A 16036-nucleotide genomic window follows, 5' to 3' on the forward strand; every position below is an offset into this window, starting at 1 on the left:
GAGTTGGCTGCTGGTTGATAATGCCCAGTGGGCCAAGCTTAGCCCCAAGGAAACTTCCTCTACGAACTTGTCAAGTGGTTTGAAAGAGTCACAAGTACTTTTGAATGGCCAGACAGCTAGCAGCTGGAAAACATTGTTACCAGCTGCAGGACTGCAACAGCCCAGTTGCAGATATTAGCTGCCAAATCCTTTCTGATTGTTGCCTAATCAGCTGGCTGAGGTTGTTCACAAACAGAATTGGACACTAAAGTACATAAGTCCAAACACGAAAGCTGTTTGAATAGAAGATATATACTGATTTGTTGGATAGTGAAGATAAATTTGGTGATATTCAGGTTGGTTTTTTTTTAATAGAAGAATTTTGTGGGTTACAGGTTTGCAGAAAATAATTAATCTAAGAATCTGCACCTAACATGAGGCGTCACGTGTGTCTATTGAGTTGATTAGCAATGCATTTCTGTTGTATCAGGAATGTGGTAACATTTTTTGTTCCCTTAAAGCGATGAGAGAAGGTGTGTTATAGGCACCCACCACAAAGAAAAGATATGAAAATCATTTGCTTTAGAGCCTAGTAGCTTTCATATAACACTTTGCTTTATGTCTTAATTATCTTTTGCTGTCAAGTTATCTTTATAAAACAAGGTTTAAATTAAATTTGTGTGGGGTTGAAAATTATGTAGAATGAAACACTTATTTAAAATGAAACATTTAAAACTTTGTCATTCCCCTGGGAGCTTGTATAAAGCAAAATTTCTGCCTATTCCAAAAACCCTCGCAGCATCAGGGTCAGTCCTCTTACCCCATGTCCACTTGACTAGTATGGAAATGATAATCTATATTACAAGTGTTTTCCATATCCTTTTTGGTTTTAAAAAATACTCAAAAATGGCTTATGAAAGCAAAATGACTGAGAGTTTCCAAGGTCTTGTTTTATCTCTGTGTAGTGCATCATGATATTATGTAAGGATGTTATAGCTTTGTATTTCCATTCACTGTATACTGTGTCTTCAAGATTAAAATAGGTTTTCTAGATACATTAGTGTTAGTGATTTCTGATATTCTTAAGGTTTAATTAGTTCCTCTGTTAGACAAATCACCTGAACAGATTGAATATTTTTATTATATTGAACCAATTCTGAAAGTCTTACAATAGTTTAAATTATTCTTTTATTTACGTGGATAGCTGAAGTTTCCTAAACAATATTTGAAATGCAGACATACATTTACAGTGATTTCTTCAAAATTAAGGTATTTGCATCCCTTCACAAAAGACTTTCGAAAGCTATTTGTACTTTGTTTTTCCCGTGCCTTACTTCCTAGTGTTGTTAGGGAAAATACAGCAATGGAAATGGCTGTTGACAGTTTCTCCATCACGTGGTACTCCTTTACCAGAACAAGCAAAGAAATGGTGGCAGGACTGAACCATCCATTTCCTTGTGCTTCAATTTGGATAAGACAAATCATGTAGATGTAATATTATCTTGTGAAGAACTCACAAAACTGATGTTCTGGTTGTTTGGGCATTGTGAAGATGAAATGTGATCTTAATTATATACACCAAGAGTATCTCCTGCCACTGCAATTTTCAAGAGAACATCTCTAGGATTTCAGCATGTCACTTCATGACTAAGAGTTTGAAGTGCGTTGGAGAGATCCCACTCACTTTGCTCAAATCTAGGAAAACGGAACTTCATTCAAGCTGGTATAAGGTAAACTCTGGAGTTGTGAACTGAACCCAGGCTTTCCATAATTTTTTAGTATAAAGAAAGGCTAGAAAGTACCAAAATCTATTTATTAGGGTGATGCAGTGAGTAATTCAGTGTCTCCGAGTGCTCCTGTCGTGAAGGATCACTGCTGGTCTGTAACCAGTGTGATAATCATTGGTTACACATTTAAGTTATGCCAGAGTGAAATGCTGTGCTGCTTTCCATCCAGAAAGGGCAGACTTTCTGTGAAGGGCAGTTGTTACATGCCAGCCTCTCTGTCAGCCCTGTTTTGTTTCAAGGAGACAACATGAAATTCTGCTTCAACTCACATATGTCAGACATGGCTGCTGAACTGAAGCAAAAGGAAAAAAGCTCTAATACAGTTTGCTGTTTGAATAGAGGGAAGGGAAGGGAAGGGAAGGGAAGGGAAGGGAAGGGAAGGGAAGGGAAGGGAAGGGAAGGGAAGGGAAGGGAAGGGCAGATGTAAATTTCTGCTTTATGCACAGTACATACATTACATGGAAAAAGATTCCTTAATTCAAAAGAGCAGCTTTACCTTCTGGAATTAGAGAGCAAAATGTAATGAGCTTGTTCAGTGATGCAGGCTGTAATGAGAACCTCTGGGCACTGCTCTTCTGTGACAGGCAAGCAATATTGGTATTGATGGACAACCTCATCTCCCTGTGTTTTGTGCTAGGAAGGAGGGTTGAAGGAATGTCTTGTTAATTTATTTGTGATTTGCTGTGTCCTGATGAGAAAACAGGCTGAGTTCAGCATCTGCAAGTCTTTTTTTCACACATGGTTCCATTAGCACTTGAACATCTTAATTCCAAGCTCTAAGTGCAGCAGAAGAATTGTCCCTGGAGCTCAGCCCCTGCTTCCCTCTTTTCAGAGTCAGCACAAGCTGAAATGGGGAACTTTCCTATATTTCACTGCTCCGTGTGTAGCCATGCCTTGCTGTCTAAGAGCATAGTTAGTGTGTATCTATATATATTTTGCCTTTCTGTTATTAGATGGCACTAACTGGAAATGTAATGGTTGATGGTTAACATTTTGTTGGTGCGTATTTGCCCTACAGTTAAGGAATACACTTTAAAGAAGCCATGCAAACAGGAGCTATCAAAATTTGATCTGTCTCTCTCTCAAGTAATTTGAAAGCAAAATAGAGTAGGTTGGCTGTAGGCAGCTCTTAAGAGCACCACTGGAACTTAAGAAATCTATTTATGTCTGCATTGGCTATGCCAGCTGTTCGTGGTTGGAGGCACTCCCCTCACAGAATTAACTTTGTTTTTAGTTATTTGGCCCCACACTCAGCTTCTGGCACCAGTGAATAGCATCTGCACCACATAGAAATGTTTTGGTAATTATGAGCCAATTAAGTTTGGCTTGTTCCCTTGTTCGATCCTTCTTATGATATCCAGCAAGAAGACTCATGACTGAAATATTTAGCATCCATTAAAAAAACAAAAATGTCTCAATTTTGCAGAGTCTGTGGTCTGTTTATCTCTGTGCTGAAGATTCCTTGAAGAGTGAAATTTCAAGGGAAATGATCATTAAAACTTCTTCACAGAAAAATATATATCAAAAGGAATTCTAAATCCTGTATGATTTTATTGTCATTGGGCCACTTGTGTTAAACCCCCCCTGGGCACTCAGGTACTTGAACACTGTCATCTAAGGTTAACTAAACTGATGGAATAGGATTAACAAGGAAATAACAAGGATGGTAGCTTTATCCACAGTCATCTTTACCCTTTCTTTAATTTGTTTGTCTTGGCAAGGCTTCTCTAATGAGATATGAAGCTATTAGTTACCCTATTTTAAACCGTCAGGTCAGTTCTGCCAATGAAAACCGTCAGTTGGACAGATGGAAAACATAAAACAACAAATACCTAGAAACACTCCTTTGTGTGATGCTGTACTCCTTTCCTTTTACTTGCTCATTAAAGATTATGAGCCATTTATTGATGAGATTCATGGCCACCATTACAGGGTATTTATGGGCCTCACAAACTGTTAATGAAGTAATTTTTGCAATGCTCATCTCTGTCTGAGAAATACAACTATTTCTGTCTAACAGGTAGACACTGTCATACAGTGTCAAGCTGACTTGCCCAGGTTCTCCTAAGAAAGGTATGACAGAGACTGGGTTGAACCCAGCGCAACACCTAAGCTGCTGCATTCTTGCTTTCTCCTTTTGCTCTTGGTAAAATTCCTACACTACACCAAGGGGGAAGTACCTTGTGATCAGGGATCTTTAGGTGCTTTCACAGTAGTTGAAGTAATGTCAGAAACGTTCAGTGGTGATTTAGCGAATGGTTGATATATGCAGCCATTAGGAAAAAACATTAATGTGGTTTTCAGAATGTCAGAGAGGAACAACCAGAAAGTATTCACCTGTCTGTCCAATTTTACCTTTACAATTTGTTTAAATTACAGCTATTAAGAGAATCCTTAAACAGAAGCAAAGTAAGTGGTATGTGGAACACCCAAATCACTGATCACAGCTGATGGATAAAGAGTGAGGTCTTAAAAAGAGTGAGGTTTAGTAGATACACAGAACCTAGAGGGCTGGAATTTCATCTGCTCTGTACTGCCCGTGTCCTATTGTCTTTACTTGCAGGCATAGCCACCATAGCAGGATAAATGGCAAAAAGCTGCTCCACTAAAGCTATCCTACTTTTATAGTGTATTTCTGCCTGATAAAACACCTTTTACGCCTGCAGAACTAAATTCTGATATCATGTAATTCAGTGACATTTTTGTCATTCGTTTTGTACCAGAATCAGATTCTTTTCTATAGAGAATTTAGCAAAGTATTATCTAGATAAGAATATAGCCCAGTGAAGAAAAATGAAGAAAAAGTCAATGTTGACAGGTGGGAAACAGCAAATAGTTTTTAAGCAGAAAGTTTTAAAATGAATAAGGTATCAAATAGAGAGCAATTCATCTTGGGATGTGTTCTTTCAATATATCAAATAATGAATGATAAGGAGGGAGATGTAAACACCAAATTAATTAAATCCTTGGATGATATTGGACCAGGGAGGATAGTGTATATCAGAGCAGATGGAATGAAATTTCTGAATCATCTGGCAAATTTTAGGAGATGGATGGAAGAAAAGGAAGATGAGTTGGAATAGGCAGAAATGTCAGACAGTTCATCAAAAGAGAAATTGCTGAATAAGAAAGACTGGCATGGGGTGGGGAAGTTGTTAGGCTCATACTTTATAACAGTCTGTGTGTATTAAAGTGTGAAACCTGTTAGAATCATGGAATCATTAAGGTTGGAACAAAACCTCCAAGATTATTGAGTCCAACCTGTGACCAATCACTAAGTCAACTAAACCATTCCACTAAATGGCTTGTACTGTCATTTTTTGAACACTTCCAAGGATGGTGACTCCACCACTTCTCTGGGTAGCCTGTTCCAATGTTTAACCACTCTTTCAGTTAAAAAATCCTTCCTCATGTCCAATCTGAACTTCCCCTGGTACAGCATGAGTCTACATCCTTTTTTTCTGTTACTGGTTGCCTGCGAGGAGGCTCTGGCTACAGCCTCCTTTCAGGTAGTTTTAGAGAGTGATAAGGTCCCTTCTGTGCTTCCTTTTCTCCAGGCTAAACAACCCCAGCTCCCTCAACCACACATCATAGGACTTACTCCAGACCCTTCATCAGCTTCGTTGCCCTTGTCTGTCTTGACCCATTCCAGCAGCTCAATGTCTTTTTTGAAATGAGGGACCTAAAACTGAACACAGAATTTCAGGTACAGCCTCAAGTAAACTTAAGCATTAAGCTAATTAAACTTAAACTAAACCCAGTCTCATGAAGGAGAGTTCTGAGAATGTGTTGCTTGCTCTCTGATTTCACCAAAACAAAGAGCATTAAATGAGGATGTAAGTGACATTCTGGAAATGACAGTGGATAATCATGAGAGAGATAGGATTAAAACTGTAGACTTCTCCTCCTTTTTGATTGGTAAAAACTGTCATTTTAGGTTAGACCTGACACAGAGTCCTGTGAGATCTACATCTCACAATGATGACGAATATGATGGGGATCAGTGTGGAGATGCAGGACACTGATTTTGTGCAAGAAGTCTCACATGTCGTGAGTTGTCGTGTATAATGACAAGACCAGTCACACCCAATGGTGTTCTCTGTATATATGCAGAGCAACTTCAGGGGTCCTGGTCAATAGGAACTGATATTGAACCTACAGGAGAGGCTCCTCTGGCTTAGACCCTGACACTGTGCCAGAGGTATTCATTCTGCTGTGATGCCCAGCCTCTGTTCTGTTCAGTCACCTTGTCCCGCAGCAGTGTCTCACACCAATGGGTTGTAGACCTCAGGATATTTATGAAAAATGAGGGTGGAAAGGGTTAGGAAAAGAATTATGTACTAACAGCAATTAAACACTAGTCCCATATCTCTCTGTCTCTCACCAAGTCACTCACCTGTTTTGTTTGGGATCACATGTTCTATGTAAGCTTCTTAAATGTAACTCATAGAAAAATGCTACAGAGTAAGACTCTGTTAATATTAAGAGCTTGAAGGAATTTAAAAATTCAAGGGATAAAAATTTCTTTATTTTGAACAACCCAAGACAGATGCATAGAGGCATCTTTGTATGGCTAGAAAGGTAATAGCAATGACACTGCCACCTATGAATAATAATGTCATTATACAGGGCCTTGGCAGGACTGAAACTGGAACACTGCAGACTATAATAGGCCATTCACTCTGAAAAACAGAACTGGAAATAAGAAGTTGGAGCATAGTCAGAGAAAAACGAAGAGGTCAAGATAGTCAGGACTGCATTGAGCTCATCTATGATGTAATGCAGTATATTTTCTGGTAGATGATAAGCTTCTGCCAATGAATCTATGTGCAGACTCATCTGTAGTCTTCTGTTGACTTCAAAAATTCTTTATCCAAGTTGGGTGATCTCATCCTTAGTCTGCCGTTTTATTCCAACTGTGAATGGTTCACTCTGCTGCTGGACAGGTGTTCTTTCTTTACATTTTGGCCTTGCCCGTTTTCTGTACCCCTTCCAGATAAGAGACTCTCTGCTTAAGGAAATGAGCTTGTCTGACCATCACTACACATCTGGAAGCCATCTGAAGTTGCATTCTCATTATCTTGCAGACCTCTGTCTTCAACTGTCAGAGGAATATTTAGAGAGTTTTTTTCTATGCTTTCTGGCAGCTAAATATAAGCAAAGCTACTTTACAGACCCCAAGCCAATGACTTGCTTCATGAGGCTGCCCCAAAGGAAACATAGTCCTATAGGCACAATCACTGGCCTATATAGGCTGTGAAGCTCATGAAGAGCATCTTTCCTTAAAGGAAGTGTAGCTGAGAGAGACTTTTTTTTTTAAAAAAAGAGAGTTCTCCAGATAAAATACGGGCTTGTGGCTGGACAAAGTCACGTTGTTTACCCAATGTAAGCCCTAAGACAGAAAAGAGTCAGCAGTGGGACGTGGCAAATTTTTCTAGGGGGTTAATTACATTTTAGATAGCATATTGGTGTTTAGGTTTTAACAGGTATTGAGGATCCCATTTTATTGCAGGAGTAACTGCTTCATTCCAACTGCAGAATTTGTTGTGAGATTTGCCTTTCTGTGTTTTTTCTTTATATTCTCTTAATTCTGAATTTGTCATCTCTACTTAATCCTGTCCAAAGACCCTGAGCAGGCTGACTTCGGAGAGAGCTGTGATACACCTGTCCTTGTCTTCAGGTTGATCTGCTGCCAGCTGTATCTGCCAGCACTTCAGTCAGCTGCTTCTCTCCTCCCCTTTTGTTTCTGCAGATACCTAGCTAGAATTTTTAATCCTGTACTTTGTCATCCCTGTGATTTGTCAGCAGAAGCCAAATTTTCTTTCCCCATCCCTAAAGTGTACTGGAGCTTGACTGGAAAGCCTATGGCAGTGTGGATGTTTAACTAGAGTGGTCTTCTTTCTCCCCACCCTACTCTATCCAAAGAAGTATTTTGCCCTTTGGTATAATAATATGTCTCCTGAGTATATTTGTAACTGGAAAGGAGCTGCCAGGGGTGGGAAACTCATGTATGTACCATCAGACTTTCCTGAGTCCTAAACTCCCATGTAGTTCTCCCATTCTTACTTCAACTGAGAATACTCAAATCCTAGCTTGAGAGAATTGCATAAGTCTTGTTCCAGTGCTGGTTAATATGTAATCATTAGAGATGCAAAAAACTTGAAACAGCATCTGAAATCTACAATGTGGTTGCATCAGTATGGAAAGGGGCCAGAGGTCTTTGGTGGTCTTGATCTCCCCCCTACGTTCCATTCCCACTTTTTGACCTCACTCCTGCACTTGTGCTGTACTGTGTTGTGCTCTTCTCCAGAAGCCAGAACAAGGATGTTAGTCCCAGGAAAGTGCTGCCCTACATCTGTATGGCCCCTTCTCCAGACACATCCTGTTCTTTCTCACAGTGTGTTAATGCAAACAGTGCTTGGCTGTTGCCACCAACAATCCTTGTTTGGCTACACAACTATCCATCCAGCTGTTCTGTTTGTGACATGAACATTAGCCACCTTGCCTTCCCGGCTTCTACAGAAACTGATGCTGCAGGTGCTTCCACTGGTGTGGAGATACAAGATATCCTGTCTCAGTGGATATCATTTACCAAGTTGAGGAAGAGGTCTAATATTGACACTACTTCCATGCCATCTGCTGGATGGCATCACCTCTCTGAGATGACCACCAAAGGCAGTGGTGTAGGCAGTAGAAATAAATTCCTGTAGATACTGACCAAAGATCAGATATGGAAGTGGATTTCTCTAAAGCAGATATACAGTTTGCAGTGAGATAAGCAGATAGCTACTGTGTCAGTGGATGGGTTGTGGAGAAATATGGCAAGCACATTCTACCTCATTGTGGTCTGCAGCATTTTATCACTTTATGATGCAACAAATAAATTTTCAAAAAAACAAGATACAATAGGTGGTGCAGTCATTACATGTGCTCTTCTTTTAATTTTTCTTCTTTACCTCAGGCAAAATTGGTAGGATGCAAGTTTATAGAGAGGAAAGGCACTTCTCAAAATAGAAATTAAAATTGGTAAGGAAAAAGGTGTACAATGGGATTTCTTGTTATAATAAAATGATATTGTGTGTTCTTTAATCAAAGGAATACATTTTGAGAACATTTTGTAAAAATGACCTTAAAAAGGTTGCCATGGAGAAGAACTAATGCAACATTAATTAAGAATATTGACCCAAAATTTGGTACAGGGAGTACAGGTACTTCCAGAGAACAAAGTTGCCTCAATTTATAATTGTATTTGATTGTAGTTCTCATAGTGATTTTACAGACCTTTTTAATGGAGTAAGTGAAGGAGTAGGGAGTAAGTGAATGGTGTAAACCATTGCTTCTCTCCTGTAAGAGTCAGCAATGAGTAGTCAGAAGTATGGGTTATCTATAAATACTTAGGCAATGTTTAGATAATTTTATTCAGTTCTGAGAGAAACCTCTCAATCTCTTGGTCTGAGAGGTTGCTTTCAGATTGCTGTGGGAATCATGAACAAGAGCTGTGTTTATAAGGGTATCCATCAGAGGTGCAAGTCTGTTCTCTGTTGCCCTCAGGAGTAGTTTGATCTCCATGCATTTTTGAACTTCTCATTCATAGTTAGGAGGTTCTTTTCTTCTTCTTCCCTCCTCCTCACTCCTCTCTTACAAGTCCAGCTCGCAAAAGATAGTTACACAACTTTTGCTGCTGTATTGTTCCAGCCCACTCCAGCTGAATCTTCTCAAACCTGCACTGTGTGCCATAGAAAACTGAATTTCAGTTCGGGATTTACAGGAGGGGCATTATCCATGAAAATATGTGTGCCTGCCCAGCTATTCCACTTTCTTATCCTTATCATCATGCCTTCAACATACTTCCTCTTGCTAAGGATGTTGCAGAACTGGAAATTCTTCTTTAGTTACCTCTTTACTCTACTTTAGTTACCTTTTATACTCTTGAGAGTATAAAAAGCTGAGAAAAGGTGATTTTGGGTTTTTTTGCTCAGTCAGAGAGAAATAAATGGAACTGAGATGTACTAAAACTGATGGCTCTTACAGGATTCTAAAATTAATAATGATTTAGCAGGTTTCTATTTGAAGAAAATTTGGTTCTAATTGATTCTGTAGTTTTTTGAGCCATCCATGTTGTTATAATCAGATATTTCACTAGCTGATTAAGGAATCAGCTTTGCTAAAAAACAGAAGGAAACTTCTGCAAGCCGTAGTACATACTGTAAGAATATGTTTGAAGTTGTAAGAAAAAAAAAAGTGAATAATCAATCAGAAATTAAACTTAAGCAGTTTAAAAAAATCAGATAAGGATGGCTAATGAAACCTGAATTAGAATCATAACCCTTTGCAATCTTGCGTAAAATAGTATATAAATTTAATTGGACCCAACTGGGTTTTGCAGGCTTACTTGTCTAAGGGACTGCTGATTTCTTTAATGGAAACATCATCCTTCACAGTGTCAGGAGAACACATGGGAATCTCTGATCACACATGCCAGATGTCACATTTTGTGACACTTTTAAACCTTGAAAAGCTGTTGTAGTTTTGGAAATCCATAAAAACCAAGGATGGCATGCTTTGTTCACTGGTAGTTCTTTTGTAAAAGGCTATTGGTATTGAAATGCTGTCAATAATCACAACTCCTGTGGTAACATAGTATTGGAGTGTACATGTATAAATTGAGGCTTAAATAGTGATGTGAAGTATTGTATATTTCCGTCATAAAATTAAGTGCCTGTCTTGATTTTTGCTGCAGAAAATATTTTAAAATCTTTGATAGTAGTAAATGCAGCTTCTTTGAAAAATCACATAATTTGTTGTAGCCAGGCTTTTACTGAAAAGTGTGAATTAAGCCTTGGACTCTGAAATGTTCTAGAACAGTGCAGTAGTCTGTTTTGCTTTCTGCAGGCTGTGAAAGATTGTCTCTGATACAAGTTTCAGATTTGGATGGCTTCCAGCGATCCTTCTCTGATCTCTGTTATGCTGGTGCCCTGAAGTAGGAGTCAGGCATCAGGAAAGCCATTCTGATAGACAGAGCCACACAGCGGAGAGACAAACCAACTTAAACTGGAGAAACAGCAGACAACAGATGGATACGATCAGACAGCAAAATTCAGAGAAACAGTGAGACAGTACTGATCCAGAATATGACTGAGCTACAGTGAGCACATCAAGAGGCTGTTGTTTTAGATATCAGAGGAAAGAGAAGTCTTAAGAAGGAATTTGAAGGGAGATAATGAAATAGCTCTGCAGATGTTTACTGAGATTCCCTCCCAGGCACGAAGAAAAATGTGGGAGGAACATGGAGGCATTTGTTTGAATATTTGTCACGTGGGGGTGGAAGCTGATATTGTGGGTTATCAGAGAAAGATGATTGCATCTCCTGGGTGCAGCAGAGTTAGTTAGAGCAGCAGAAGAACATAAGGAAGGAAACTGCTTCAGCCCTAAGACAGTTGGTCAGTTCCTTGGAGTTCTAAGGCTGAGTCCATCAGTACTGACTGAGAAGTGGTTTTGGTAGGAAGAGAAGAACAAGCATGGGAGAAGGGTTGTTTAGTTGATTTTATTATGATTTTGGAGAATGTCAATGATGTTTTTATAAGGAATCAGGGGAGGGATTCAGCTCCATTAGCTTTATTGACTGTGTCTCATGACTGTATCCAGAACTTAGTGTGCTCACACAAAGATACCTACACGTGGATCTTAGTAAGAACTGAATACCAAGGATATAAAATCTCATGCTGCTGGTTTAAATCCTTCTTCAGCTGATGCTGGTAAGAGCTTTGCCTGAAACTTCAGTCAGACTAGGATTTCACTTTTTGTGCTCTATGCAGTACTTTGTATCCAAGCATTTTGTTCATCCTGCAGATGATGATATTGCTTTAATTAAAATTTCCTATGAGCTCTTGATTTAACTCCCCTATCCATCTGTTATTCCACTAATATCCCAGATAATGTCTTACAGTAGCTCCCAGAGAGCCTAGGGAAAAAAGTGATAACATCATTTACTGATGGGTTGTGAAGAACAATCAAAGCATTATCTTTTCTAAGGGCTGTTACACCCTGAAGTAAAGCATGGAACTGAGAGCCAAGTCCAAGAGGTGTAAGCAAGTATCTCCACACATCGCTATGCAGTTCCTTATGGAAAATAATGATCTGGATCTCAAAAGCAGTACAGCTGCCTGTGTCCTGAGACAGTGTCCCTCGGTTTAGGGGCAGCTCTATGTTAGTGCACTGGCCTTGCCCAGCATTGGAACAAGCTGGTTTGGTGCTTCCTGGGCTATTTTGGTACCACTGCACTGTACAATGGGAGTGTGCTTTAAATAGAAAATATCTATAAGATTCTTTTTAATAATATACTCTGCTATTTTTTGTGATGTATTCTATTTTGAAGAGGTTTTTTTTCCTCTTTCTGAGCTAAAAATTGTGCCACAATAATAAGCAAGAGCACTCCTAAGACTGGAAGTGAATACATGTGAAAAGAATGACTCGTTATTTGAATAAGTTTGCCTGAAGGGGCAATTTCTAAACTTTTAGTAAAATTCCGTTCCCTTCCTTCATGTTAATTAAATGAAAGCTGGGGGATAGGAGAGCATAGCATGGTAGTGTGATATATCTGGGCTACAGCTCAAGAAGCATCTTACCCCCCTTAGCTTTTTATTGAGTGCTGTAATATTTCATTTTCAGAAATGAACTACTTTTGTGCAAAAGTTTTCAGTCCTACCAAATGAAAGAAGGAACATGTTGACAGGAAACAAAAATTGCATAATCTCTGCAGAAGTCTGTGTCTGAATCACTGCTCTGTTCAACCCTGTGCCATTTGATATGGCATCAGGAGGTTTCTTACTTCCACTGACTTGAATAAGAAAAGGATAAATGACCACTGCCATTAAGGCATCAGGGCCACATTTGTCTCAGTTATAAATTATCCCCATAGTAAAATGGGATTAAATAGTGCATGTTTATGACTTACAACAAAATCTTCCAGGGAGATCATGTTATGCCTGGAATCCGTCTTTTCAGGCTGGAGCTGGTGGAGTGGGTTAATGCAGTAGCAATATTTCTCCAGGTTTTCCCCCATTTCTCTTTTGCACACTTGGAAGCAGTGACTTCTGGCTGCTTTCTGCTGGACCACATGCAGACACAGCAGGAGGCTCTTGGCTTCTCTGGCTGCATCTGCTCTCCAAGCAACTATTCCTCACTCCCTCAGAGGAAGACGCAGTGGGCAAATAGAAATACTTTGCAGGCCAGATGGGGCTAATGGACCACAAACTGGAGCATTCTGACCAAAATGCATATTTAATTGCAGGTTGTTTCTTGAATTTCTGGCATGCACCGTGCTTGACTGGTTTCTGGTGACCAGATCTAGTTTTGCATTTTTCCACTTCTGATCACGTTAGTATTATTCAGAGGCACTCAGACTTTCCAGGAATTGCTTAATCTCTCTGAGATCAGACATATATGCGTACATTCAGGTACTCCTCAAGTAATGCAGTTGTGTTAAGTGGTACTCTTCAGTATATGTATATATAATATCACATCCACTGTGGTAATTTCTGGAAAAATGTGCTTTGATTGTTTTTGTTTCATTAGGTTGTGTTTTTCACTCAAAATGTTGTCTTTAAGATTGTGTATCCAAAGGAAGGTTAATGCTGCTTGTCCAGAATGTAAGGAATTTCCCTCAGGCCTTGCTTTTGCCTTCATACCTTTAGGAGCAATTCTTTAGATTTCACCAGCTAGGTGGGGGCTGATTAGGGTATATGAGGTCTATCAGGAATGACAGGTCACTGATCTTTGTTATCCAATTATTCTGGGGTTTTTTTGGTTTGACATACTCTGATATCCCAAAATTAGATTTCTGTGTACATCCATTACATATACATCTGAGACTCTTAACATTTGTGGACTTCTTTCAGAATATCCCTTGGACCTGATTATTTCATTATTACAACCTGCTTCTCAACATTTCATCTATTGCTTATTCAAATAAGAAATGCTCCTTTACCTCCTCTGTCAAACAGTGCAACTTTTAGAACTCTTAAAGCAGCTGTTGCTGCACTTTGCATCGGCAGTGGTGTCATTAGTAGAAAATAAACCCTTGTAAAGTAAATGTGGTATAAAGTGTTACACAAGAGGAAACATTTAATGAGCAGATACCTAAAGTTCTGTATATATTGTATGCACATGGCCAGTTAAGTTTTTCTTGGCCCCATTGTGTAAAACAATATGTCTGTCCTAAGTAAGGAGTGAATTTGTTTTTCTAATATTCCTATCATGCTGGAACTAACATACCTGACATTGCAAAGCTTTGAGATTCTCCAAGAAAATGTTTGTAGAATATTGTAGAGACTATAAATGCAGAAATAAGAGTAAGCATATTTAGATTGAAGATGGCTTAGTTAAAAATTTTGGTTGCTGAAAAACATTTCCAATGCCTTCTGATGATGTCATTGGCTGGCCAGTGTCTTCTCCCTTTCTCTCCATGTAGCACACCAAGTAAGGAGTTTGTAAGACAGGACATAGTTAAGGATCAGCCTTCAGATCCATCAGAAAGTTGGTAATTATCTGTGTTCAATTGAGTCACCACAAAAGAAGGAGGCTAACATCTAAGGCATCAAGCAACAATAGCAGAGGTCCAGAAAAAAATTCCTGAAAAGGACTATGTTGGCCAAAGACATACAGACAAGATGTTGTCTTGACTGGTAAGATGATGCCAAGGGTCAGACCACAAACCTAAAAGAAGTGAGATCAGACTGAGGACTTAAGTTATGGCTAAAATCCAGCCCTCCAAAGGAATTAATCAGATGAGGTTTGGAAGGCTTTGTCTGGGAAAAGAGAAGTCTTCTCTGCCTTTATTTCTCTGGCTGTTGTTGTAAAGAAGAAGCTTAGGCCCTTTCTTTAGATATGGAGTATGTGCAGGTTAGTTGTGCAATAAGTACCAGTGTGTGTGTGTGCATGAAATTGATGTGTGTTGAAGCTTTCTAATGGACTCAGGCCAAAGCTTGCTCTTGGTCAGCAGACCTGTGGGCAAATACTGTTCACTGAGCTGCTGCACACAGTGCTCGTCCCACCACAGTGGGCTGTATTCAGAAGTTACCTAAAACATGCTGATCAGTGAGCCACTCATACACAGAACAGGCACTGGGTAAATGTCCTGTTCAAATTCTCTTTGTAGCAGTTTCTAAAGATGAATCTGTTACTGAGGTAAGATATGCAGTTAGTTTTCCATACGTAGAAGAGAGGTATGAAATCTTAAAGCCCATAAATTTTGAGCTGTCTATGGGTGACCTTGTTCAAATTGTCAGCAGTGTAGGAAAGATCTTGTAGGAGGTCAGACTCTTGAAAATACCTAAAGCCAACTTTTAGATTATAGTCAATGTTCTATCCAGTAGTATCTGAAGTGTTAAAAATGGATTGGAAATGGAAACAATCTCCTAAATAATCTTTAAAATCAGTGGACAAAATTGTTTTAATAATGATAGGCATGAGTCAAAGGGGAAAAACTCAGTTATTTTCTCCCTCTTCAGAAAATGTGTATAAGATGAATCTCCTAGGCAGGCCTAGCTAAAATTCTTTCCTGCATATGACCCACTAAGTGATTGTTTCTAGTACAGCCCTTTCTTTGCCCTCTAATACCAGACAAAATAGGAACCCATAATTTAGTCAACTCCACTTGTTCAATTAAAAAAATAGCTTGTCTAATCATGGAACATGCCAAGAGATTTTAGATAACAGTTTTTCTTACCACCTGTACATTCATTTCTGTCTACATAAAGTTTTCCAGGAAAAAGATTTTCACATTCTGCATCCCAAGACCAATAAAAATTTCAAACGAATCCTTTGTAGGGTTTTAATTCCACCTTGTTTTTCTTTACCTTTGTCTGATCTTAACAGCTTCCTCTAAAAGTGTGCTTTTTGCTCTTTATGCAGACTGTATGTGGATGGACCTTTTGGAAGTCCCTTTGAGGAATCCCTGAACTACGAGGTCAGCCTCTGCGTGGCTGGAGGTATTGGGGTTACACCATTTGCATCTGTGCTCAACACACTGCTGTAAGTGAGCTTAAGCCTTTAAAGCCATTTTGTCCCAGTTTACAGCAACAGTGCATGTCAGAAAGGCTTTGAGGGTCTTAGGAAACTTCCACTGGCATAGGTGAATTATTGCTTGAAAAAATGTAGAGGACTGGGATGTCCCTAAAGGGCATAAATCCTCTCATGCCAGCTGTAAACCAAAGAGTTGTGGCAGGGATGTGCCAGAGATGCCCCTGAACTGGGACAATGTCACCAGCCTT

At 39.3% G+C, this 16036-nt stretch overlaps 1 protein-coding gene across 9 annotated transcripts in view; it reads left to right on the plus strand.

The window, feature by feature from the left end:
• The window catches only part of NOX4 (NADPH oxidase 4), a 118158-nt gene that overhangs the window by 71890 nt on the left and 30232 nt on the right, over positions 1 to 16036 (plus strand). For all 9 annotated transcript variants that reach the window (XR_014589295.1, XR_014589296.1, XR_014589297.1 and 6 more), the window contains one exon: positions 15678 to 15797. Coding sequence is in view for 4 of the 9 variants with exons in the window: in XM_083854728.1 (XP_083710854.1) it covers positions 15678 to 15797 (120 nt within the window). In the remaining 5 variants the exon portion in view is untranslated. The remainder of the gene's footprint in view (positions 1 to 15677; positions 15798 to 16036) is intronic.

This window comes from Zosterops lateralis (assembly GCF_965231275.1).
Source record: "Zosterops lateralis genome assembly, chromosome: 2".
Lineage (NCBI taxonomy): Eukaryota > Metazoa > Chordata > Aves > Passeriformes > Zosteropidae > Zosterops > Zosterops lateralis.